Source organism: Protomyctophum bolini (assembly GCF_963924005.1).
Source record: "Protomyctophum bolini genome assembly, chromosome: 12".
Taxonomy (NCBI): Eukaryota; Metazoa; Chordata; class Actinopteri; order Myctophiformes; family Myctophidae; genus Protomyctophum; species Protomyctophum bolini.
Genome location: NC_137873.1, coordinates 21,999,086 through 22,026,549, shown reverse-complemented (window position 1 = coordinate 22,026,549; position 27,464 = coordinate 21,999,086). Strand labels below are relative to the sequence as shown.

Genomic DNA, 27,464 nt, shown 5'->3' with positions numbered 1-27,464 from the left:
GGTTCAATAAATAAGAGTCACTTTGTCAGAACCGTTCAGTAATATATTGTTTGCAAAGAGTAAAAATACCGCTAATGGGCAATGGAAAGATGGGTGGTTCCAATACTGTATATCCCAATCACCTGCTTTTCACAAAATGATGACGTACAAAACATGGCACAGCATACCACTTTTTGCTTTATCAACTTTTAGCTGTAACTAATATTATTCAAACATACAGTAGGAAGCCAATTTTAACCAAGAATACTTGTTCTACTGCCATGGAATGTGTTCAAACAGCAAGAGAGTAAAGACAAGATGAAGCACCTGCTGAGTTGGAAGCTCGGAGGATAGCTCCCTGTGGGATCAGCAGTAGCTTGCCCTTGCCTGAGGGATTCTTGCTATTGGTGGTTAGATATAGCTTGGTGCCTGGAGGCAGGTTGGCCAAGTTGGCCAGATTGTTGGCAGGTAGCTGGAGAGTTGCCATTACTGAGTTCAGACGTGAAAAAGCAGAAATAGAGACATTAATGTTTCATCCTTTTCCTCAATCGACAGAAGGGCCAGGAATAATACAGTACATTTAGATGCACACGATTATTATTTTTCTAAAGGGATTCTCAAATAAATTGTTAAAGAGCTTAAAATATTTAAAAAAATACAATACTACAATAAAGGCAGGATATATTATTATAATATTATTTTATATCAAATTATCTAAAAAATGATATAAAATAAAATACCAATTGGTATTATAAAGTGGAGAAATAATGGACCAAAGTTAAGTTTCCAAACATGTTGTGCCGAGTTTAGATAAGATATGCATTCTCACCTCCACTCTTCCCGCTTCCCGAACCGCCAGATGCCTTGGTGACCACCTGCGGACCTACTATGCCACTCGTTCCGCTGACGATGGCCTTAGCGACACCCTGGGCCACGACCTGCTTGCCACCCATCACCTTGGAGCCAGAGGGGCCACTCTTGGCCACTAGAATCTGACCACTGCTGATCGCCACTTGCTTGACTGCTGACTGGAGTGTCGAACCAACAGGGATGCCCAACATCTGCAAGCATGGACCACAAAAACAACATACTGTTCAGAAAATAGTGTACTTGTGTTACTGTGCTTGTGAAGGCTATACGTCCCCACAAGTATAGTAGAATTTGATAAATACACAGCGTCCTCACAAGAGAAGTGGTTGTTTTATAGTTAAAACAGATTTGGGGAGTTTACAATTAAGTTTTGGTTATACATACGAGGTTAGGTTCACTCACCCAATAATTAATTCTTAAGACTTGGAGTCGTTTTGGGGACCAGTTTCATATTCATTTGAAAGTTCTGGCAGAAAACGTGTATTTAGTCAAATATCTCCACTTTTCCATGAGCTGCACACAGTCGGCATTCTCTCCGGCAAGGGACCCGGAATGAGTGCATTTTGAACATATCAAAATTTACTTTAGGAAGCACAAATGTATGGGGCCCACAAAATAGGTGGTGTGATCAATTACCCCACACTTATCGCAACAAACTTATCAATTGTGTGCCCCATACGTTTGTGCTTCCCAAATATCTACTGTTCCCAAAATACATTTCAGTCCAGCTTTTCCTCGTGGAAAAGTGGCAATATTTTACTTAACACACATTTTCTTCCAGAACATTAAAATGGATATGAGGACAATATCTGACTTTTTAATTAATTACTGGGTGAGAACCATAGAGTATATATGAATAGAGAAGGACTATGGAGCCATTTCAGGGCCAAAAGTTTTGATCATTTATTAAAAACAGTTGACGAAAAAACATTTAAATTGAAGTGGAAAAATAAGAATTGAAACCGAAAGTCTCACATTTGTATCTGGAACTTTGAAAAATAAAAAAACGTATTCAAAAGTTTCAGTTCAAATGTATTTTTGATTTGAATCTAAATATATTTAGATTTTTGAGTAAATTATTATTTTTCAGTTTCAGATCTTATTTTTACGGATTCAAATCATATTTTTACGGATTCAAATCTTTTTTTTCCGGCTTCAGATTTTATTTATTTTTTCGCCTCTAACTTTTTTCACTTTCAGGTCGAAAACTTTTACGTCTTGTTTTGGCCCTGAAGTTGCCTGGGGGCGCGGCCTCAACCGAGAGGGGCGTGGAATCCTGATTGACAGGTCCCCCCCTGTGTAGAGTGTAGAGGCCTCTACTCTCTGTGTTGCTCCATGCCACCCAGCGTTGGGCAGAGTCTACACAGGGGGGGGACCTGTCAATCAGGATTCCACGCCCCTCTCGGGTAGAGGCCTCTGCCCAACGCTGGGTGGCATCATGGTGCAACACAGAGTAGAGGCCTCTGCCCAACGCTGGGTGGCATCATGGTGCAACACAGAGAGTAGAGGCCTCTGCCCAACGCTGGGTGGCATCATGGTGCAACACAGAGAGTAGAGGCCTCTGCCCAACGCTGGGTGGCATCATGGTGCAACACAGAGTAGAGGCCTCTGCCCAACGCTGGGTGGCATCATGGTGCAACACAGAGAATAGAGGCCTCTGCCCAACGCTGGGTGGCATCATGGTGCAACACAGAGTAGAGGCCTCTGCCCAACGCTGGGTGGCATCATGGTGCAACACAGAGTAGAGGCCTCTGCCCAACGCTGGGTGGCATCATGGTGCAACACAGAGAGTAGAGGCCTCTGCCCAACGCTGGGTGGCATCATGGTGCAACACAGTAGAGGCCTCTGCCCAACGCTGGGTGGCATCATGGTGCAACACAGAGAGTAGAGGCCTCTGCCCAACGCTGGGTGGCATGGAGCAACACAGAGTAGAGGCCTCTGCCCAACGCTGGGTGGCATGGAGCAACACAGAGTAGAGGCCTCTGCCCAACGCTGGGTGGCATGGAGCAACACAGAGAGTAGAGGCCTCTACACTCTACACAGGGGGGGACCTGTCAATCAGGATTCCACGCCCCTCTCGGTTGAGGCAGCGCCCCCAGGCAACTTCAGGGCCAAAACAAGACGTAAAAGTTTTCGACCTGAAAGTGAAAAAAGTTAGAGGCGAAAAAATAAATAAAATCTGAAGCCGAAAAAAAAAGATTTGAATCCGTAAAAATATGATTTGAATCCGTAAAAATAAGATCTGAAACTGAAAAATAATAATTTACTCAAAAATCTAAATATATTTAGATTCAAATCAATTTGAACTGAAAAAAACTTTTGAATACGTTTTTTTATTTTTCAAAGTTCAAGATACAAATGTGAGACTTTCGGTTTCAATTCTTATTTTTCCACTTCAATTTAAATGTTTTTTCGTCAACTGTTTTTAATAAATGATCAAAACTTTTGGCCCTGAAATGGCTCCATAAAGGACAACCGGAGGAAACCCTGAGGCGAAATGGACATAGTGGCCGAATTTGGTATTGCAGCTCGAGCCAGCGCTGGTCCGTTGACTATCATTGCGCACGTTCATGTTATTGGGGCCATGTCACGTGAACGAATGTTTCATACGTGAACGCGCACAAACGGCACAATGATAGTCAACATCCAGCGCGTTCATGTTATTGGGGCAATCCATCCCAGAATGCACTTGTTCCTAGGAGTGAAATCGCCTCATGCGCTTTTGAGCAACTTAATGCAAGTGGATGGGAGGAGGAATCCGGTGCCGTCTCTATTCATATATACTCTAAGGTGAGAACAGTGCTACAAGTTTAAATGCCGACGTGGTCAGTCTGCTAACCGTGCGCACCGATCTGGCTGTGTATTTGGAATACATGAAATCTATGTAAGATCACAGACATTCTAGGGATATTAACAATATTTCAAAGGTGATTATTAGGAAAGCCAGACAATAATGCCAGAGTAAAATTTTAATGTGCTTGTCCGGAAAGATTTATTACTTCTCCCGGACAACCAGACAAGCCTTAATGTCAAGCCTCTGCACTGTTTTAACTTCTGACTAATAAAGTATTCAAATCAATACATTTTTGGCTTCACGGTCAAGGTAAAAAATGACAAAACTTAGTTTTGAAATGCTATTATTAAAATCTGCGTCCTAAAAGTCTTCATAAGTACAGTATACAAACGTGAAACTGTGTGTGTGTGTGTGTGTGTGTGTGACTGTGTGGTGTGTGTAACCTTGCTGGATGTGGCCCCGGTGGCCCCTCCTCCTGTCTGTTTCTGGGGCGACATGGAGATCACGTGACCCCCCTTCACTGCGACAAACTGCTGCGTTGCCGTGGCGACAGGTTGCTGCTGGGCGGTTACCGTGGAAACCATCTGCTGCTGCTGAGTAGGTACTTCCCCTGGTTCCTGCTTGATTATGACCTGCAACCACACCAAAACTACTGGTTCCTGCTTGATAATGACCTGCAACCACACCAAAACTACTGGTTCCTGCTTGATAATGACCTGCAACCACACCAAAACTACTGGTTCCTGCTTGATAATGACCTGCAACGACAGCAAAACTACTGGTTCCTGATAGATAATGACCTGCAACGACAGCAAAACCACTGGTTCCTGCTTGATAATGACCTGCAACGACAGCAAAACTACTGGTTCCTGATAGATAATGACCTGCAACGTCCAGGCACCTTGGCTGGTAATCCAGTCTGGCAGTGTGCCACGGGTTCGACTCCCGATGCCGATGGCCTTTACTGCATGTCACCCCCCCTCATCTCTCTCCCCATTTCCTGTCAGCCTACTGTCTGTCCCTCTATAAAAATATATAAAATAAAGGCTTAAGCTACAAAAAAATAAATCAATAATGACCTGCAACGACACCAAAACTACTGGCTCCTGCTTCATAATGACCTGCAGGCTGCAACGACATCAAAACTACTGGTTCGACGTATTACACAACTTTTTATTTTACTTTTTGAGCGGTGTTAACCGCTCCAACATGTGACTGTGTGTGTTTGGGTGTCTATTATTCGGTAGCAGCACGGTCACTGTGGTTACCGCCATGTGAGATCATGTAGATCTATAATTCATTATCATGTTAAAGGCTTCACATGGGTGTGATGTTCAGCTATTAGTGTCGATTTTCGTCTTGCACAAACATTAAATTCCCCTTGACAATGAATGGAGAATTTATGTCATGTGTCTGAGCAAATCGGCTTAGTGTCTATTTTTGTCCACACAAACATTAAATTTCCCTTGACAATGAATGGAGAATTTTACGTCATAGTGTCTGAGCAAATATGTCTATTTTACGTCATGATGATGTGCGATCATAAGAAGTGCCCCTCACTTCACAAGTTCACACGAGTGTAATTTTTAAAGTTTGTTTAGAGCACTTAAATCGTTTGCCAACCAAGTCTATGGACTATATATTATTTTATAATAATGAATAGTTAAGAGGCAAGGAAGCAAGCAGGTGCTCAGGAGGTGTGCAGGTATAAATATATATAAATAAATTAAATAGTAAAAAGGTGCTCCTGGGATCAATCGGGATAACACATCTATATAGAACAAAGTGGAGAACACAAAACAAACAACAAACAAACACTAAACTGAATACTGCAGAGTAAGATCTATATTTCTTTAAAATACTTTTCTATGAGGAGGTACCCAAAATGTTGCTCAATAATATCAGGGTTTTTTTACCACCAGTAAAGTGTGCAGCAGACGCAATCCTCAGACCTTGATTAAGTTTAACTGTGACATCCCTACATCTCAGCAATAACTGCTGAAAACTCTATCTCAGATTATGCATTATTATTACGTTTTCTTTTTTACATCTGGTGGGAAGTGGGTGGATTTCATATCCTGCAGGAATTTGTCTGTTGGAAGGTGATACACAACTATGCATTTCGCTGTGCAATGAACCCCCCCCCCCCCACCCCACTTCAGAGTTATGTCCCATTTAAGTGGCTTGCCAAGGCGCTCACATCTGCTGAAGATAGCACCGTGGTGCTCTATTTATATCGCACAACCTCGTTAGCAGTTCCTGCAGGAACGACTTTCACACGCGAGGCGCTGGAAACGATCAGCAGATGGATGGTTTTTCTTCTTTATTTTTTAATTTTTAACTGTAGCAGGGAATGCAACTGTTCGATATGATACGACGACAAGACTGTACGAACTCACCTTCACTCCCGAGGAGAGGAAACTGCCTGTGTGAACTTTGGGGGCCGGAGAGCGAGTGCCCTGGGCAGAAGACTGTTTGGCTGAAGGGCTTCCTGTGGGGGACAATTACAACCACATTTTAATTAGGTTAAAGTCTTTCCCAAAGAGATTGCCAAATACCAGCTAGATACATGAATGTATTTACAATTTTGATCGTATATGATTTATAGTTTTTATACGATCAAATGTTTGTACTTGTGTACATGTCCGTGACAATAAATCAATCAGACTCCATGGAAGTTGGAACCCCCTCAAGGACCCCATGTTGAGAACCAGTGCCATAGATAATCTTTGGCTGTTCTAGCAGATGGATAGAAGTAGCTCAATTTGCTAGTCTCAGTGATGCTTAGCCTGGAAACCAGACCAATCTGCCAGGGCAACAAAAAAAATAGCCCTCAGCAGATCAGTCTGGCCCCACTCGGTTGTGATTGGATTTCGCTGCCCGCAAAGTTGTGGGGCACCAATCAGGAACCAGCATGCAAATATGAAACAGGTTAATCACCAGAGGCATTTTTTGTAATCTGCACCTTGGACTAATTTCTACGTAGTGATATTAGTCTGGCCATGATGGGTTAGCTCCAAGAGTGGACCGAAACTATGTTAAACTTTATCCCTTTACTTGCTGCACAAAAAGTTGTTTGCGAGTGTTGAATCAGCGCCAACGCCCACATGGACATTATTCTGCCTGACAGAATATCAAAGCCAGAGGAGCTGGGGGGCGTGCATTCGTGGACGGAGTGTGAATGTGGCCGAGTGGGTGAGAGGCGGAGGCCTTCCTGAGTGGAATGTGAATTGCTGCTGCAAGGAAAGCTAAGCTGTCGAGGGTGATAAGTTTAACCTTGGGGTCCAAGCTCTGCGGGGAGCAGTGCTCCATCCAACAGCGGCTAAATGACCAGATCACTCAACTCATACCCTAAGCACCAGCTTTAATATCCTGCCCTCGGACAGAACATATGTGCAAATATAACCCCCCAGAACCCACTCACCTGTCCTAGACGAACTGGACTTGGATACTTGATACCCGAGTCCTGGGGTGAACGTTTAGCAGTCTTCAGTTTGTTTTGAGAGGTCCGTTTTGTTTTTGGTGATATGGGAGTGTTCGTTAACCATGAGGTGGAAGCATAGTCAATACGAGTCCTCGGTGCAAAATTTCCAAAATCGTGTTATCTGGTTGACTTTCATGATCACTTTTGAGGACTTCTTTTCACACGTCAAAGTTTGTTATGCAAAATACTATCCTAATAGGTGGCTTCATCTTTGCTTGTGATTACCATCTCTGACCGTGAAGCCCCAGGACTTACTGAGGTTGGAATTGTACCCAAAAAAGAATGGATTGTGCTTTTCCCAGGCGTAATGAAAAGTTTGTTATCGGAAAGCCAAGTTCAGAGATCATTAATATACAATTACCAACGTCAAACTTGATTGTATGCCTATACAAATAAGCTATCACCCCAAGAATCCAACTGATGGCAATCCGTCATAGCAACAGATAACTATAGTCCCTGCATACACAATGTTATCCAACTCTTATTCATCTTCTTATCTATGATAATAACCCTAATCCCTGCCTGCATCTTCAATGCCATCCAGCACCTATTCATCTCATCTATGATAACCCTAACCATGGGAAAGCAGCGGCCCGGTCACCATGGAAACCTCTCATGCGGCCAAAGATGTTGCTGAATCACACCTCGTCACCATTTAGGAAAGGGAGACGGAGGACGCACACGCTCGCTCTCACTCAAACACACATACATTCCTGTACAACACTCACACCACAAGGAGGAAGAAAAGAGAATATTGCTGAATAAGGGGGAAATAGGTGGTTAAAAATAATAGAGAAAGACAGCAGGAAGAAAGATGCAAGACAGAGTGATGAGAAGGACCAAGCCACATACACATATTGTGTGTGTGTGTGTGTGTGTGTGTGTGTGTGTGTGTGTGTGCATGCACGTGTGTGTGTGTGTGTGTGTGCGCGCGTGAGTGTGTGTAGGAGGCAAGAAAACTAGCCCAGCGGCAGCTTTGAATTTCATCAGCGCCGTTGCACTTCACCGAGCCGCTTTCATATTCTGTGTGTGGGCGGCGGCTTTAAGACCTTCTCCGCTTGGCTCTACCCGTCTACACTGGGAACCTCTTGGCACATTGTAGGCGGAGTGGAGTACCTGCGGAGGATGTGCCAGCCATGCCGATGACCTGGCCCGGCTTGTCCACGATGATGTAAGGATTGTTGAGCACAGAGGAAGAGGAGCAGCCGGAGCCCTGCTTTCCATGGACCGAGTTGGAGGGAGTACGGGGCAGTGGGGAGTGGCTGGGTGTGGAAATGGGAGAACCTGGGAGGAGGAAATTATATTATATTATATAACGCACGCACGCACGCACTTTCATTGCTGTCCGGAAGGAACGAATTAACTCCATTTTTGACGTTTGGATTTAAAATAAATGCTATTGAAAACCCTTTACGTCAGTGTTGGTTAAAATAAAATAAAATATTGAACCAATGGAAAGTATTAAAAAGTGCTTCAGCAAAAACCTCCTAACTCCATTGGATCCTCAAACTACTGTATCTGCAAAAGCAGCCAACTCCACCTGTTTAGCCATCTTTTTTCTTTTCATAAATCACATCTGTGTGTTGGACGTTTCAAAAATATTGAACCAATGAAATGTAATAACGCTTATGAAGAGAAAGAAAGTTTGTTAGACTGATTTAGTAATGGCGATTTTGGCTTCCTGATTTTGTTTGGGAAGTGAAAGGGTAGGGGTTTCGCCGGAGTAAATCTGGTTTGTACTGTATATGGCTATGCCCGAGTCATAGTGACATGCCTATATATGGTAGGGTTAGGGTTATGGTTATGTCTGAGTCCTGTTGGCCCAGATGCCCACAGACCAGGTGAAGTAGGTGAACATCAGTGTGTTCAAATTGCAGAGAAATAAAAGAAGACAGAAACCACAGAAAGTTGGTCATTGAGTCTGGGTTGAGTCCACAGGGGAAACTCCTCTCGCATCCCACACGACCATGACAAGTACCAGGGCTGATCCCCTTGCTAAGGGGAATGCTATTCTGAGAGAAATTGTTTTAGTGGGTTTTATAGTTTACTTAAGTGAACAGAAGTACTTTAGGTAAAGTTACAACATTTTGTCTACTGGAGTGTTTATGTATTTTTTGAGTGGACGAAATTGCACAATACTCACTATCAGAAAGGTCAGACTCCAAAACACCCAGCAGCAATCAGAATTAAATACTATACTAGAATTCACCAACTCTCTTGGTTGTATTTATGCTGTGTGCTGATGCATTCCTTTGCTTTTATTTAATTCTCCAAAGCTACAATTGGAGGGACTATAAGAAAACATGCATTTTTCGTTGTTATTTAGGGAAGACAAAATATATTCATGAAACTACTGAAAATCCCCCCCCAAAAAAAACAATTAATTTCTTTTTCTTTTTTGGGGAAAACAAAGGGACCCATAAAAGCGTGTCTGCAACCCACAAATGGGTCCCAACCCACTGTTTGGGAAACTTACCCGACACAATCTTACAGCTCATGGTGATTGGTTGGAACGACTTCCCTGGGGACTCAACGGGGCTGGGTGCCTGTCCCTGAGGGACGATCTTACAGCTCGCCGTGATTGGCTGGAAGGCGGAGTTGCCGTGGGAGCCCAGCGTGATTTTGTCGCCCGGTTTGGGTCTGGTAGGGGTGCGTTCGCCGTGGTGCGCCACCGCAGACCTCCCAGGCTCTGACTTGATGAGACCTGGAAGGGGGGGCGGGTATTGAGCATGGATCATTAAAACTCACTGAACCTCATCTCAGAGTAATTAGAGAGACTCATCCTGCCACACACAGATAGAGCACAGAGTAATGTGTAATGTAATGTGGGGGCAGACACAAAGGAGAAAAGGGAAGAGGAGCATGGTAGAGTCAGGTATATCAGATGGCAGAGTGGGAGTGAGAGAGAGAGAGAGAGATTACCCACTTCATCAATAATTCACTGGCCCGTGGAGGAAAAGGATGAAAGAACTGGGGGGAAAACAGAAAATTGGCTCACTTGAGAGAGCAGGGGAAGGAGGACAGTAATGAGTAATGGTGTGGGGTGCAGGACCAGCATGTGATGAAAGTGACATCATTCAATAGCACTGGCACTTTATACATGGCCTTCATTTTCTGCAACGCACACATAAAACGCACTCGCTAAAGTCCTCTGCCAAGGTTTACATTAACTTCTCTCAGGAGAAAAAATGTCTCAAGATTTTTGGAGAAAAATGCCCACGGAAAAAAAAAAAAAAAAAAAAGAAGAGAGAAACTTGGTTCACATGAGTATTGAGTTGAAAGTTTTACCCTCGGAAAAGCCTATAAAAGAGAGTGAATTTCAGATGCCAATTACACTTGGCATGAAAATCTAGGTCATATTGAAAGAGCTGAAACAGCTATTTGGTGGAAAAGAAAGTAGATGCAAGTATTTCGTACAGACATCAGTGCTTATTACCTATCCTAAACCACTATGTAGTCACCTCGACTTTCTCTGTCTCTCCTCTCCAGTCACACATGTCTCCCTTTTTCCAATGGTACTCCCTATCACTCTTCGTAAAATGAGGACCACCACCCCTTACATCCTGCACCACACAGTGGTGTATTAGATCATCTTGTCAAGCAAGGCTAATCTAGCGACATTAATAAATGTAGACATTTCTGAACAAAACATATTTAACATATAGTACTGTATATGTGACTTCAAAAACGTGGACGCCACAGATGTCGTCTCTGGAGACCATGGGCTGTTGGTGGGCCTGGCAGCTCGCTTGGTGCACACCAGCCTGCCTTGTTTAGAAAGGTGCACTGCCATGTCCTGCCAACTGTCCAGCACGTGTAACAGATGCTTTTTAGTGAGTCCCCTTTTTCTATGACTTCTCCCATACCTGCCATTATCCACTAATAAGCCATAAGCCTCTAAGTAGTCCTCAACAGTACATTTTGACCTTTAGCTTTCCTCTTTCTCATATTCTCATTATTCTGAACTTTGCCAAGAAGTAACGTTGTTGACTTGTGGTAGAGTCCAGACATGTCCCCCCGGCACCCGTCATGCATATCAAGCTACATCTCTGGAACGGTCTGCCCCTTCATATTAAGTCTGCTCACTCCTTAGAGGCCTTTAAGTCTTTACTCAAAACCCATTTCTTCTCCCTGGCTTTCAATGTTTGACCTAATTAAACTGTGTACTGTTTGTGTTGCTTTGATTTTGTTTTGCTATGCTACTTGTGTTGATTGTATGTTTACCTCATTATCGTATTGCACTTTGGTTGACCTTCTGGTCTTTGTAAATGTGCTCTAGAAATAAAGTTTGATTTGATTTGATTTGATCTCCAGGTGCAGCCCTGTGTACATGTACAGTATGTCCATCTCGTATCTCTCTTTTACACACACCCCTTACATTGGAGTAGAGCGACTAAATGCAATTTGAGATGGACAGTGTAAGAACTTTAGTTAAGCTCACAAGATTAGAGAATGTTTTATTTAAAAGTATATTTTTATTGCAGACCCTGCATCTCACCTTTGTCAACGCTGGACTCCTGTAAGTGTGTGCTGGGAGAGATGGCGCGTCCACAAGCCTGCGTCACAGAAGATGACAAGGGGCTGGCTGCTCTGTGGTACAACCTGGAGGACGAGGGGAGAGGGACATAATCTTCCCCTAGAGAGTTCCTGTGGAGCTCCACATCAACCACCTGCAACACACAGAGCCCATCAACAGAGGAAGACAGAAAGAGAGAAGAAACTGAGAGCAAATGTGTGGGATCAACTTACAGTTTCTGCCCCCAGTGTCTGTAGACCCGTATAGGTTCTGTCCAACTGTGGAGAGAGAAAACAGAAGGAGCTTTACATACAGATGTTTTTATAACAAATACTTATCTAGGATCAGGCTAATGTGTGATGCTATTTAACCCATTCAGGGCGGGAACCCCTTTTGGTGTTTTAAGCATTACAGTATGTTCTACTTTAGCTATTGAAAAATAGCAGATCTTAAAGCGTGTAGCGCTGCACCGAGTGCCACGCTACGAGCTTGTAGATCTGCTATTTTTGAAAAATCGTGAAAATGTGTTGCAAATCTTTGAATATATATTCTTTCACAGCGAACATTTTTAACTAAAATATTTGCTTCTGGGAGGTCCCTGGAACAACATCTTTTCAGATGGGTATCGGCAGAGAAATACATATAATTTTGGGGCTTTATGGTAAGCAAAAATGTGTGTTATCTCATACTTTGCAGGTGGTGTATGCAGATTTTCAGTGAGTGATCTTTTACATCAAACTTGTGAGGAAAGATTATGCAGGAAAAAATATAATAAAATGTCATATCATTTTTATTTATTTTTCCCTGTGAAATAGAAATTTCGCTTTGGTTCAATTCATTTTAATTAATTTCCATGCTGATGCAATTCATTTTGAATGAATGCACCAATACATTTTCTCCAGATGTCGGAGCACCGGTGTCCATGAGTAGATTGGTGAGTCATGTGCTGCCTGGTCCAGTGCCCTCTCCTCTTACAGTGGCTGTGAAAATTGCACCGATATGCTTTTTGGACTCCCTTTTGAAGTTCCACCAGTTTTCTTCTTCCACTCAGTTATTTTATGTATGCTTGATATGCTGCTACTACTACACTAGTATATATATTGTTTATAGTTTGCTATCCCCTCAAACTTAAAGTTTTGATTTCACAGTCTGTTAACACTATTTTGCCACAGCCATTGTCTGAGACATTCACATTTTACCTACCTTAATATGAACTTTTAGACCTACAGACGTACAGTATAGACGTATCATATTAATATGTTAATTGTTCTCTGACCTGAAACTTTTAAAGAAAAGTGTGCAGTATGCTGCTTTAACCATCAGATCTCGTATGACCACCGTAACCTACTAAACTTACTCAAGGTCTTCTCGAGCTGAGGAGTGGCAGTGAAGCTGTGATTGACTGACTGACCTTTAACTGGTGAATGATGTCGATGCGTTTGTTGCGATGGTCATTGAAGTGAATCTGGATCCTCACTGGGAACTCTCCCCAGCCACGCCGCGTCAGGTGGAAAGGAGGCTCACTGAGAAGAGGAAACACATCAGAAAGAAGTACGTCACTCATCACTGAAATATGAATGGGCAAAAAAGGAAATAAGTCGATTCTGAGACGAGAGATAAATACCGGTATATTACTCTCCTCTCATCCTTTCTGGCCTAAGCTGAAGTTAATAATCCCCTAAAATCTATTACTTTAAAAGTTGGTCTTTCATCTCCTCTTGCTCTTTGAAGCCTGGTGTTTTCATCCCCACAGCACCAGAGAGCAGAGACTGAGCAGAATTGCGCTGTGTGTGTGTGTGTGTGTGTGTGTGTGTGTGCGTGCACGCACAAGTGCGTGCGTGCTGCGAGTACATGCATTCCTGTGGGTGTTCCACGACTTCCCGTGCATGCATTTATGCACATTAATTGATGACACTCTGCAAAGCGGTGTGCCAGTTTTCGTGCCATGTTTCTGCCATCCAACTATACTCAGCTTTGGGTCCAAATGGAATTCAGTGAGTGGGTGAAAATACTCTATGTCAGTCAATCAGTGGAAGCTTACTATACGTGGTGTTAATAGGCAACTTGTGTGCCTTGCGCACTCTGACGGGTTTTTTTCTTGTGATGGCTTCTGAATGTGCAAACTACAAGTACCTATACATACCTCTGAGAATATCTCAGAAGCCGTTAAGTATTTTTAATCCATGTTTGATTAAAAATGTCGCTTTGATTCTTCTTGTTTATTTACCGTTTTATTGTACCGCCTCCCGATGTGCGGTTGGCTTTGCGGGCTACGTCCCTGCCTCTGATCTGCTCCGTCATAGCTATAGCGCCACTAGCTAGCCAGATAGGCGGTACAATGAGGTGTCAATAAACAAGGTAGGAAGAAGCGACATTTTTAATCAAACATAGATTAAAAATACTTAACGGCTTCCGCGACACAGGAGATATTCTCAGAGGTATGTATAGGTACTTATAGTTCACACATTCAGAAGCCATCACAGGAAAAAACGTCGTAAAACTGCGCAGATTCATTTCTCCGAACGGGTTTACATGTATTTATGTGTGCATACCAGGTGGCAGCCCGGCGGTGGACCAGGACCCAATGGTGTAAAGTCTTAAAAATGTCAGAAACTTTACTACCATTGGGTTCTGCTTGTGGGGCTAGGTCTTCCAACACATAAAGAATGGGTGGTTGCATACATAAATTAGAAACCTCATAGAAAACATGCATGTCGTGGCAGAATACCGGTACTAAATACATTATAGAATTTTAACAAACAATTTATAAAGGTTGCATATATAGTCACTTAAAAAAAGCATGATTGTTTTGTCTCATTGCCCATTGGCTTATGAATCTCAAGCAATCTTAAATTTGTGCAAAAATGAACATGGTAAACAATCAATCCCTTTTGCCTCTGGAAAAGGAACAATTACAAGTTATTCAGGTTGAACCGTGGAAAACTAAATAAAGTAAAATGCACCTACAATCACAAGGAGACTTAATGCACACATCAAGTACCTGTTAATTTGCTGTAAATATAATGCACATCTCCAGAATATTATTGTCAAAACACATCAAACAGCCTGGAGACCTGTGAATAAGTTCCTTCTGGATAGTCCCTGAGGCCAGGAATCCCAGAGTGGAGCGAATGGACAGGTATAGCAGAGATATAGTATGTCCTCCCCTCCAATACAGGGTCCAAATCAGCACAAATCTAACAAAACATTTCTTGGAAAACTCATTCTGTTCTGTTCTGGCTGAGTAGATGTTTGCCAGAAGGTTTATAGCATAATATCTGATCATGTCTGAAATTCAAAACACATTGAGACACGTTGAGATATTGGCTTAATTCCTAATAATATGCCAGTCAATTTGCACATAAAAGGAGCGCACTGTAGCTCTCTGCAGTTCATAGGATGCTTAAGTAATTACTTACAGGGGCATGAAACCCTGGACCAATATTTGTTTGTTTTAATTTCCTGTAGAGGTTCAAAACTATGTACGGTTAAAAACATTGCAGGCTGACTTTATACGCCATGAACTACAGTAAGCAACAGCAAATACAATTATAATGGGTGTGATAAATGTAGGCGTATCAATGTGCGTTGACAACATTGTTGACTACTGTCAATGTTTGCACATGGCACACCTAAATGTAACACATCGTTAATTTATTGTATTAACTGCAGCTGCGTTCCTAGGTGTACTGTAAGGTCAACTTGCCATAATAATTTGACTCTTCTGTAGCTTTTAACCTGTACAGAAAACAAACTACAAAATCTGCATGCCCCTTTAATTTGACCTCGAGACCATTATATAGATTGAATTTCCAGGGGTGTGAGAAACTACAGTGTCAACCTGCATGCGTATATGAACCTGCGTGCCATGCCTAGTACTGTATGTGTCCACACCTGAGTGCTCCAGGCCAGACACAAGCTCTCTCTTGAGGTGTCTTCTCAAGTGATTACGCCATCCTTCTCTGGGTGTGTCCTATTATAGAGTGTCATGTCACATGCGTTGATGTTGTTGTGCTCTGACGCATGCTAGGCTCAATAATAATGCCAGGGAACGTACATGCATGCTACAGCGTGCATGTGTATGGCCTGCATGATGATCAATTAAATCTTAACTTATGACTTGGCAGGCACTATCTACGGACAACAGGAGCCAATTCTACGTTATGTATGCTCTTTCAGGGAGCTTAGACTTCATTGTCCCCAAGGGGAAATTCCTTTCCAAAGCACTATAAATATTGGACAACAGCACCCAGAACAGCACATAATAACAAGTTAACAACATACAATGATAGACAGCTCTACACAGTACTCAAGCCTGTGCAGCGAGGCATATGGTTTTGGCTGCAGGTATCAGGCTTTTGCCAAGCCCATCTGCAACTCAATGTTGTGTAGCCTATAATGCACAGGAGGGCTTATATTAGAGTAAGGTGGTGATTGAGTGAGTCTATGATGTCCTGGCTGTACAGATGTTGCAATGTGTGCAATATGTGATACTGTTCTTCAAGGTTGAGTGTGGGGAGAGCAATTATCCTGACAGCACTGTTGGTTATGGCCCTGGGTGCGTGTTTGGCCCAGTTAATAACAGTTAACAGTTCAATCATTTTGAAAATGTTGGTAAAGATTTGCACATCCATCATTATTGGACTCCAATATAGGGACGCCAGGTTGTAAGTGGTTAAAGGAGGAGGTGGAACAGTACAGTGTCAGTAGGATGGGCTAAATAATGGCTTTGGTACAACAGTAGATAGAGAAGGGAAGCTACAATTGGCTATAAGCTAAAGTGTCCACAGTGGGGCAGTGTTCATCACATAAGCTTTTGGCGGGTGTGTGTTTAGTGTTTACTGATGAGATGTGGTGTTGCCATATAGTCGTTTCTGCGGGCTAAATGCTATGTTGAGGCACAGGTCGACTTGCCAACAGTCTGTGACAAGAACAGGTTCTCTTCCTGACCTAATGCTTGATTCTTTCCAAACCAGTTTCTTCTCCATTTCAGTCTAGTGGTGCATGGAAAGGGACAATAACTTTTGACGTTGCAAAATGAATAACAATAATGTATAGAAATAAGCAGTGTCTATGACAACACAACACAACACAACACAGTTACAACATATTATGTGATCAGAACATGTTTCACCCTGTCTCTCTACCTTTATTTCTTGCCTAAGGCAAGGCAAGGCAAAGAAAACAAAACACCACCCAGTTCAATAACAAGAGAAGCCCTGCCTGTTTTACATGTATGATGCATGATTTACAAACACATAAACTGGTCTTTATCCAAAATACACATGGACATCATGTAAACGGTAACACACACACACACACACACACACACACACACACGCACCTGACTTCTACCAGGTCATTGGGTTTATAACTGGGGTGCAGGAAGAACCAGACTTTCTTGACAAAGTGGTCGATGCTTGGCTCCCTTCTGGAGCCTCTGACGTACACCATCCATTTGTGGGTCGACTGGTCGTTCTCCTCCCGCTTATCTGGAGGGATGTATCTGAGGGAGACAGAGAGACAAACACAAACAGGAGTTTAGATATGTATGGGGAATGTCGATTCATCTGCAGTGTCTCCGGCTTGGCCATGCACTCCCAACGAAACACAATTGGTCGGGGATCTGGTTCATTAGGGAATGGAACTGGGAGGGATAACATGTTCTTATGCATGCATTTACGCCTGAAGTCCTCACTGTCAGGATTCAGACCAACAGTAGGGGTTGGCATTAACAGGGACATGGGTGCAATTAGCATGAAAACGATGGGGATAGATGTAAATGGGTGACAACTAAGATGGATGGAGAAAGGGCAAAGAAGTGTGGGTGGGTGAGATAGAGATTGGCTGGGAAGAGGCTGCTTCTGAGAATTGTTTTCCACTGAGAGAGAGGGGGGAGGAAAGAGTGATGACAGCTTGAAGGCGATGATGAAAAAGTACATGGAACGACACAGCCAGCTTTGTTTACCTACCTAAATAATTTGGCACCATGTATCAGGAGACAAATATGTCACACCACACACAAACACCAATCAAATAACTTGAGTTGTCTGCAAATCCTGTCCTGCGAGCATTAGATCCGTGTTCTTTGCAGACACCAGGGGACAAGCTTCTTAAGATTGTGTTTATCTAATATTCTTGCCCCAAATAAAATGATTTATTGAACTAGGTGTTCTTGCGAAATAGTTAAGCAATCTGAATCAACCCCCTAATGAATATGGGGAAACAGAAAAAGTAATCCGTACAGAAAAGTGGCATTTTGCAGATCAAGGCTTGTAGGAAACACACTCTTACTCAACTTCTCCAAAGAGCAATAGAACAAAAACAATCTAAGAACAGCCAATGTAAAAAAAGGGGGGTATATACTGTAAGATGAAATCAGCATTGATTTGATTTAAAACCTCTGGTGTTTACATCTTACACTTCTCTATTCCTTGCTTTGCGGACATCGTTACACCACACACAAGTTGCAAAACAATAGGTACATGCTGCTTTTTCTATGACCAGATGTTTGACAATATTTGGAGTTTTGCGAAATGTGATATATTGTTGAACTTCACAGGGTCAAACAACAACCACCGTTCTCAACCACCAGTCTGCAACCACAGACCAGGCACACATGCTAGCGCAGTAGCACACACACACTTTCTGTATCGTTTGTTCCTCCATCATTTATGCCTCCATGACATGAGCAGTAGTAAGCAAAAATAGCTCACAATCACAGCTCACAATTTGTTGAGATGCAACACGTTGTAACTTGTGATCTTATAGATCTGCTTTTGAAAATGTTTAGTTTCCAGTTCCACACAGACTTTTTTTCCCCAAGAGATATGTTCCCCTGTATAGTCTGCAAGGCATATGATTCTTCCAAAAATATTCTGCCAAATCAGTTAAAATAAGACATGGATTTGTAATAAATCTGTTTTCGAACAAAGAGTTGAGCTACCCAAGTTATTTTAAGGTTACTGCAGTGTATACTTTGCTGTTGGAGTTAACACTAGTATCAGGTACTAGTATCAGGTACTCTTTTGAAACCCTAACTCAATCTCATTCCAACAACGACTACACTGTCCCTCTATTTACTCTGCTCTGTTTGTCTGTAAAGTGGAAGGTTCTCCATATTGGAGGCTGTATTTAGCGGGAAGTAGAGGTGGTCTATATAAAACCGTGCCACGGCTGACTTAACGCATAACACTACCCCTTAACGGAAGCAATTTATTTCATAACATGCTCATTGTTGTGCAATCTCTTGGAAGGAAATTATCCTTCCCGCTAAACACTTAACCACACCAGCGGAGCCAACCCCATGCCCACATAACAATGCCTAACCTTAACTAAAATGTATTATTTGAATCACACCAACCCCGTGCTTAAACTTAACCACATAAACAATGCCTAAACTGAACTAAAAGAAATGTATTCATTTTACCACACCAAACCTTGCATGCATTTTAACTTGCTGCAAGCTATAACCACTTAATTACCACCGATAAATCAAATGGCATAGAAGAAAGAAGATGGTCGAGTAGCTAATAAAATGTTCTTCTGCTAAATTTGAAGATCTTGTGAAATACTCAAACTCTGAAAGAACATTTGAAAATAATTATCAGTTCCCACAACTTCCCAGGGAAGTGTTAAGAATGTGATCGTATGGTTTTTGAAACCTTTATGTATATAACATACTTTGATACGTTGCCCACTACAATGGTCTTCTTTGCGTATAGTCTGGAGGCCTCGTCCCCAGTCGTGTGGTATGTCAGCCTCGGTTCGACTGACGGAACGCCAAATGTGTCCTGCAACACAGAGGTGATAAGCGTGACGAACTGTTTGATTCTCAAGCTTCAACGTTCCTCGACTTTCTCCAACTCACCCGTACTGTGTTGCGCCTGCGTTCCTGCCTGCCACCATCGTCTCTCCACGCTCCCTCACCATCTCTCTCAGCTCCTTCTCCTTGCTGCGAGAGGGATTCCGATTCTGAGGGGGCGAGGGAGGGGGTCTCAGAGCCCTGGTTCAGGGGAGAGGAGGAACGTGATGGAGACTCCAGGAACCGCCTGACTGCTGGATGGTTTAGGACTGCAGGGTCACTCTTAGAGACCTGCTGGGAATTGGGAAATACAAATACAATAATCATTTGGCCATAATCGTGCAGCCATATGTCATATGTATAACTCAAATCCTTGACCCTCACACAGCAAACATGATTTAGCTGAGGAAGCCTTACCTCTGGGAGCTTTGTCACACCAGCGTTGGCATAATAATTGGCCACCATGCAGGCTCTTAGCTTATCCATCATTCTCCTGGCTTCATTGAGTCGCTGCAGGAATAATGGAGATATAGAGATAAAGAATGCACCAAAGTAGTAGTTTCAGTCTAGATAAACCAATTCATACATGCATCAAAATATAAACAATACCAATGCACAAACAAACACAGAGTTACAAGTGTACTTTATATTGCAAAGTAGTATATTATTTAGGATGACCATACGTCCCGGTTTGGCCAGAATTTGGCTTGATTTATATTATAACATTCAGTAAATTGTCCCGGTATTCGGCTATTCGCTACAATTAAAATAATTATGTTCTGTTCATTCTCACCTAACGACCAATCGGAAAACATGAACAATGCATGCATTGTGTCTGAATTCAGCCGTTGCCTGTACTGTATGCAACAGCTATGGTGCGTAAACATTTGCACGTACGTGAACGTGCATGAATTGGCATGCACGAAGGGGGTTGAAAATACGGTCACCCTAATAGAACTGCATGTTTCAAGTTACCTGGCCTATCACTTCAATCTCATGCTCTTTGTTCTTCATTTCCAATGAGAACTGCTCCCTGATGATAGCTTCAATCTTCTGCACAGTTGCTTCCCGGGCTGACAGAGTGGAGAAAGAAAGACAAACCATGTGTGACATTAATTGGAGGGTGGTGTCCTCAGAACACTTTGCTATGGAGCAGGTGCATTCATTGACACAAACTGCATGTGATTTAGGAGCATGGTCCTACCATTATGTTCCACCACTTTGTTTCTCTTGCTCTCCTGGACCAGTGAGATGTCCTCATAGTCTGGATCATTATCTTCTATCTTCCTCTTGATTCCTGACATGACAGCCTGAGAGGGGAATGAATAAACAAATAAACAAACAACAGAACAGGGACATAGTCCATCTATGCTGGCACAGTCAATATATAGTAAGGAAAGCTAACATTGAGTTAGCCAGCAGCAGCCAGTGGGGGGCAGGTAATGCCTGCAGATAGCACTGTATTTAGGTAGCAATGCTACCATAATAAACATTAGCAGACGGGCAGCAAGTGCACTACGCGAGCCCGGTGTCAGCGAGGCCTGTAAGCTAACAATATTTCACAGCGCACTGCTTGCTGGACAATTTATCAACGCGAATTATTTGTATCGAAAAAGCAACGTTAGTTATCTTAACTGGCCAGTAGCACTAGAAGTACAGTACAATGCTGCATAATTCTAATATTCCCGAAATAACTCGTTCATACCTCAGAGTACTGCTCTCACCACCAGGAGACTGCCAGGCAGAAACTCATAGGGCACAACAAATGACTGGCTAGCCCTTTAGCACACATACATGCACACATACAGAGAGAGAACGTGTTTTGAAATGTTAACTTACTGGTGCAAATTCCTTTGAGCGACCGTATTTGTATGAGGTGTGGACTTTAGTTCACTAACAGCATTGCAGTTTGCTGTATTAATCTCGGAGACTGGTGTTTCCATAAATTAGCTAAACATCGAAGAGAGCATGAAGCTAAATCGTGGACATTGGCCATGCAATGAGGAAACATTGCCACTAGGGCCCACTATTGTACCAGATGATACATAATCAAACATGCTACTATGTAATGGCCTGTATTTGTATTTTTATTTAGCTTTTATCTGCCCATTGGAGTGCTTAAAAGCTATTCCAAATACATCTTCTTGTAGTAGACTTGACTAATAAAACTTGAATGTCCCCTGAGATGTGTTGTTTTGGTTACAGGGTACAGCAGGGGTCTGATTGAGCATGCACTAAGCTACTTTATTCTATTCCAATGTGTTGCTCAAAATGTATAGCTGGACTGAATGATATGCTATATGCCTGTTTATATGTGTTAACTGCAGTGCAGGTGTATCCTGAATTGTTTTATTGTATTAACAATGTATAATAAATACATAGGTAATAATAAGTCTATAATACAAGGGTACTACGCAGTAATAAGTACTAAAGTGTGTTATATGTAAGCAAATAATCTCTAGGTGTGCAAAGAAAAAGAAATAATCAGCATCATCCACAGACTTTGGTGTAGCATAATTATATCCTGCCTCAGTATTCCAGGAAAGATGCCAATTCATTCTAAATGGAATGGCACACTTGACACACTACACTTTACTAGCCTACTGTGTTTCCATTCACGGTCCAACTAGTGCTTGGTTAGTCTTAGAAACCAGCAGTACCAGGTGTCATGAAGGCACCCAAACAAACTCTTTTACACACCACTGACTCAGGTTCTGAGTATGGGACAGAACACAACATCAAATTCCATCAGTACAAAATATAAATAAATACATTAGACACTTTTCATACAACAATCTAGTAGTTCATTGTGAATTTACAGTACAAGTGTTCCGTGCAATAAATTCATTCAAGAACCAGATTTCAGAGTTTGGCCTTGATCTGGAAGAATCTCATGACAGCTTCCATGCACTCATCTGACAACCACCTCTCCACCAGACGCTCCACCTCTCCATCGTTCACAGCATGGAGACGATCCTTCTCCACTCCACGGATCAATTGTTTAGACAGAGCCAGAGAATTGCGTGGTAGTTTGGCGTAGGCCTGCAATCTGGTCCACACCTCTGTTTGGAAGGAATGCTCTGGAAACACCTCAGTGACCAGACCTTGTTCACAGGCCTGCACTGCTGTTAACTTCTTATTAAACAATAACATCTCACTGGCCTTAGCGGTGCACATCATCTTAGGGAAGGTGTAGGTAGAACAACCTTCAGGACTCTGACCCAACTGACTGAATGGAGTATGAAATGTAGCCCTCTCATTAGCGTAGACGATATCAAACAGACCCAGTATAGTGACAGACACTCCTACAGCAGGTCCATTCACCACAGCTATCAATGGCTTAGGAAAGTTTATGTATGCCTTCACATACTCCCTGAGCAGTTCTCCTCCGTCTTTAGCCATCTGTTGGATTCCTCCTTCAGGGATCTTGGTGAAGTTCGTCAAGTCATTTCCACTGCAGTAGAAGTCTCCGGCACCAGTGAAGACTGTGATAACGGATTCATCTTTCGCTGCCTGCTCCAGAGCTCTGATGATCTCATGGTACATCTCTGTGGTGATGGCATTTTCTTGACCGGACGGTTGAGTTTGATGGTGGTGATGTCATCCTCGGTGGTGACCAATAGCGTCTCGTACTCCGCTGTGCTCTCAGCAGGCTGTGTGTCCACTTTGGCAGCGCCTCCTTCTGCCGTCACCAGGGAGCCAATCAGGTCACAGTACTTCTGCCTGGCATCTTCCTGTGACATGGAGCCCATTGACTTCCATGCGTGCCATTTAGCCTTGTTGATGAAGTCCAACATGCCTGGTTTAGGATTGTTACAGGGTCCTACTGTAGCCTGTTTGAAGAGGCCGTAGATCTGAAGTTTAGCCTCATTTCCAGGGTCTTTCTTCAGGGAACCCATTTGGCTCTTAGCATGGCTAAACTCCTCCACCGTAGCCATCATAGGAGAGACACTAGTGTGGAACGTTAGATAGGGAATGACTGATGATGGATGGACTGACCTTGCTAACCTGACAGTCCTCCACACCGCAAACCAATTGGAAACAACGGCAGCCATTTAAACATTAAATGGTTCAAACGTAAACAAAAACATCAAGTTGTTGAAGAGTTAACTAGTCTGACCAGACCACAGGTCACTGCTACTCCACGATGAATGTTACTACAAATACACATCAATCAACACAGAGCCACTGTATTGCAATACCCATTATATGTGGAAGTTCTGTCTGTCTGACTTCCCAGTAACTGATAACATTGATGTGTCATCAATCATCATGTCACCCTCGCCATCACTCCCCAGTCCCCAATGGGCTATCCATTGTCCCCAATGGGCTTCCAACTGACGTCAGGACTATGGCGTCATATTTGATCTATATATGGGTATAAGTATTCAGGAGAACAAGATATAGTCGACTGGTACAACGTGTACTCTGACAATGGGTATTGTTGCGACTTATGTGCCTAACAACACTGATGCGTGCCTAGCAACTGACTGATAATGTGGGAATTCTAGTGTGGAACTTTTATGTCCAATTCTGTACAACTGTTTGTGCTTTCACGCTTTGTGCATAGATCTACAGAGATTGTGATCGAAAGACTTGGTTGGAATTCATTTCTTAATTATTGGCATCTATAGTTTAAGGTGAAGAACTCTTAAGATTCCATCACCCCTTAAATAGGTCTCAGTCTCAAATAACCACATGCATTTAATTACATGTGGTGTTCTGAGGCCTATGTGTGTAAAGAGAAGAACATGGAGCCAAATGTCTTTTTAATTTATCACTTCGCTCCCCACTGATTTCAAATGAATATGAACACTTGGCAGGCTATGAGTTGTTTTTAGATGTATGATGATATACAGTACATGTCATCATATATTTTACTTGTCTAATCATATCTTGTCTCAGTGACAGTTTCTATTGTTTATTGTGAAATCTGCACTACTGCACATATACTCCACATTATAACCCACTTAGAAGAATAGCAGTGGTAGAACACGTAATTGCAGCTTTGAGAATGAATAATATGCTTGAGTAAGGAAGATAAGTAAGCGTTGCCGAGCCACATAGGCCCATCGCCTGTTTCAGTAGTGTGAGGCAATTTGATGTACAAGTACACCCCCCGCCCTGGACATGACGCTAGTATGTCGCAGGGACTTAATCCCCAGTCTTTCGTATGACCCGGCCAGGGATCGAACCCTGACCGCCCAGTCTCAGGGCAGACACTCAAACCACAAAAAGGCCACTGCATGAGCTAAGTAATGAAGATGCCAATTTAGAATTTGACATATTGTTGTTTGTTAACATATTGGTGAACACAATACATCTTAATTATAGAAGTTTTTCCAATAAGATTCTAATGAAAACCCACCACTTAAGAAACAGTCAGATTCAACAATCATTTGGAACAGTTTCTGTTGTTGTTGGAATCTGTTGTTGTCATTGCCATTGATTATTAACGCGTCGGCTCAGTGTGGGTGTAACATATACAGACCCATGCCCTTCTGACTGCTCCAAAGTGGGGATATTGTACTTTTTTTTTATCTAATTATCTTGTCATCGCATAACATGTTGCCTCTCTGCCACCTTATCATGTCTCTGTGTATTTTTTTTATTTTTTTTCCCTCCGGTTTACTTTCAGCTTCCACAGAACTTCCACAGAACAGATTGCTTTCACGCTTTGCACATAGACCTACAGAGATTGTGATCGAAAGACTTGGTTGGAATTCATTTCTTCATTATTGGCATCTAGTTTAAGGTGAAGAATTCTTAAGATTCCATCACCCCTTAAATAGATCAGTCTATAGAGGATGTTTCAAAATCCTGATTATTTCCTACCAATTTTGTTGAAGTAGCATATGGAGCTTTAATGTACATGACAGGTGGAGTGCAGGGGGTACAGATGGCAAGTTGGCAACAGATAAAACTTTCTTTCCCTGACCCCATTAGTGCATGATAAAGATGCGTGCCAATTTAAACTTGTCAAAGATCTAGATCTTAGGTTGACTTCATATGAAACAGTAATGTGAGCACAGAGGTAAAATGTTTACTGTTGACCACTTTCCACAGAACTTCCACAGAACAGATTAAATACACACCGCCACCACAAAGAATGCTGCTATGCACAAAGAAGCTGAATAGTAACTATAGGCCTCTTCCACAGAATTGTGTTTCATTGCACATGGGGTTTGCATTTCCTGCTTCTAAAGTTACCAAACAACCTACCTCTTAATAATCAACACCAATAATAACAGTGTGTAGCTCTGACATCTTGGGAATTCCATTGGCATCTCTTCTTTCAGTGACATGTCCTTAAAACAGTTTTGTTGCAAGGAGTTGCATTGGTGCAGTTTGGGCCTTAAATGTGAGCAGGTGTAAGATGTTTACTGTTGATCAGCTTCCACCTGCCGAACTTTGATTGAAAAGGTTCTGCTCAAACATGAAATACGTACGTTGACATCATATGAAACAGTAATGTGAGCAAAGTTCTGTGGAAAGTGGTCAACAGTAAACATTAATGTATTGCATTTCCTGCTTCTAAACCAAACAACCTGCCTCTTAATAATCAACACCATTCTGCAAATAATAACAGTGTGTAGCTCTGACATCTTGGGAATTCCATTGGCATCTCTTCTTTCAGCCCCAGGCTCAGAAAAAAGGCAATCAAGGTGAACTCAGACATAAGGTAAAGGTAAACAATGCATAGTGAGTAGCTGTCTGTCTGCCTGTCTATGAGTAGCTGTCTGCCTGCCTGCCTAATTGTCCATGAGTAGCTGTCTGTCTGCCTGTCTATGAGTAGCTGTCTGCCTTCCTGCCTGTCCAATTGTCCATGAGTAGCTGTCTGTCTGTCTATGAGTAGCTGTCTGCCTGCCTGCCCAATTGTCTATGAGTAGCTGTCTGTCTGTCTATGAGTAGCTGTCTGCCTTCCTGCCTGTCTGTCCAATTGTCCATGAGTAGCTGTCTGTCTGTCTATGAGTAGCTGTCTGCCTTCCTGCCTGTCCAATTGTCCATGAGTAGCTGTCTGCCTGCCTGTCCAATTCTCCATGAGTAGCTGTCTGTCTGCCTGTCTATGAGTAGCTGTCTGACTGCCTGCCTGTCCAATTCTCCATGAGTAGCTGTCTGTCTGTCTGCCTGTCTATGAGTAGCTGTCTGCCTGCCTGCCAGCCAGCAAGTTGGTTAACAGAAAATAAATTTTTATGGCTGAGTAAAATAAAAAACAATAAACACAATTTGCCTGAAAATAGATTACCCAGCTATGACCTTTTTCATGAAAAAAAAAGAGTAGTGATATGGCTGACTGAGTAAAATAAAACAATCTACCTGAAAATAGATAGCTATAAGTGAAGAGCAATTTCCGCAATTTCCGCAATTACCATTTCCGCAATTTCCGCAATTTCCATTTCCGCAATTTCCGCAATTTCCATTTCCGCAATTTCCTCAATTTCAATTTCCGCAATTTCCGCAATTTCCGCAATTTCCATTTCCACCATTTCCGCCATTTCCGCAATTTACGCAATTAACATTTACGCAATTTCCGCAATTTCCATTTCCGCATTTCCGCAATTTCCATTTGCACCATTTCCGCAATTTCCGCAATTACAATTTCCGCAATTTCCATTTCCGCAATTTCCATTTCCATTTCCAACTATTAATGGCAGCTGGGTTTCATCATTCAAATAAAATAGAATTCTGTCCGTTTAGCTATAAAATTATGTCAGGGAATAGGGATACACAGTATATGTCTTTCATTTGCATTGCATCTCCCCCCCCCCCCCCAAGCTTTTATTTTCGTTCGAGTAATAGTACAACTCTAATAGTATTACTTATAATAATGTAATTAAAGATAACTTCATTCAGATTTATTTATTTTTATTTCATTTTCCAGATTTTCTTTTCTTCTTTTTTTTAGATTTTCATTGGTGGGCCAGTCATAATGGTCCTGCGGGCCTGAGGTTGAGTATCACTGGACTAGAGTTTAGAGAGCTATAATGATTTACCTCTGACCAACAGGCAGTAAACA

General features: G+C 42.4%; 2 protein-coding genes across 3 annotated transcripts in view; both read right to left on the bottom strand.

The window, feature by feature from the left end:
* Positions 1-21,410, bottom strand: part of yeats2 (YEATS domain containing 2) — a 35,546-nt gene extending 14,136 nt beyond the window's left edge. Inside the window, exons 1-16 of one of the 2 annotated variants that reach the window (XM_080778142.1) lie at positions 21,287-21,410; positions 20,652-20,757; positions 20,423-20,520; positions 19,865-19,957; positions 19,514-19,741; positions 19,327-19,436; positions 16,988-17,149; positions 13,055-13,166; positions 11,877-11,921; positions 11,626-11,797; positions 9,604-9,831; positions 8,244-8,411; positions 6,043-6,134; positions 4,087-4,275; positions 809-1,040; positions 307-468 (exon numbers count right to left, since the gene is read on the bottom strand). In XM_080778142.1, coding sequence (XP_080634268.1) covers positions 307-468; positions 809-1,040; positions 4,087-4,275; positions 6,043-6,134; positions 8,244-8,411; positions 9,604-9,831; positions 11,626-11,797; positions 11,877-11,921; positions 13,055-13,166; positions 16,988-17,149; positions 19,327-19,436; positions 19,514-19,741; positions 19,865-19,957; positions 20,423-20,520; positions 20,652-20,751 — 2,191 coding nt within the window. In that variant the 5' untranslated portion in view covers positions 20,752-20,757; positions 21,287-21,410. Of the gene's footprint in view, positions 1-306; positions 469-808; positions 1,041-4,086; positions 4,276-6,042; positions 6,135-8,243; positions 8,412-9,603; positions 9,832-11,625; positions 11,798-11,876; positions 11,922-13,054; positions 13,167-16,987; positions 17,150-19,326; positions 19,437-19,513; positions 19,742-19,864; positions 19,958-20,422; positions 20,521-20,651; positions 20,758-21,152; positions 21,175-21,286 lie in introns of those variants that run through there. The other variant, XM_080778143.1, reaches the window with a different exon arrangement.
* An 899-nt stretch (positions 21,411-22,309) lies between these two features.
* LOC308326143 (enoyl-CoA delta isomerase 2-like) lies at positions 22,310-23,502 on the bottom strand (the record flags this gene model as incomplete). Its single annotated transcript, XM_080778950.1, is given in 2 exon segments — positions 22,310-23,013; positions 23,016-23,502. Coding segments are annotated over 2 exon segments (1,191 nt in total).
* Positions 23,503-27,464: the final 3,962 nt, after the last annotated feature.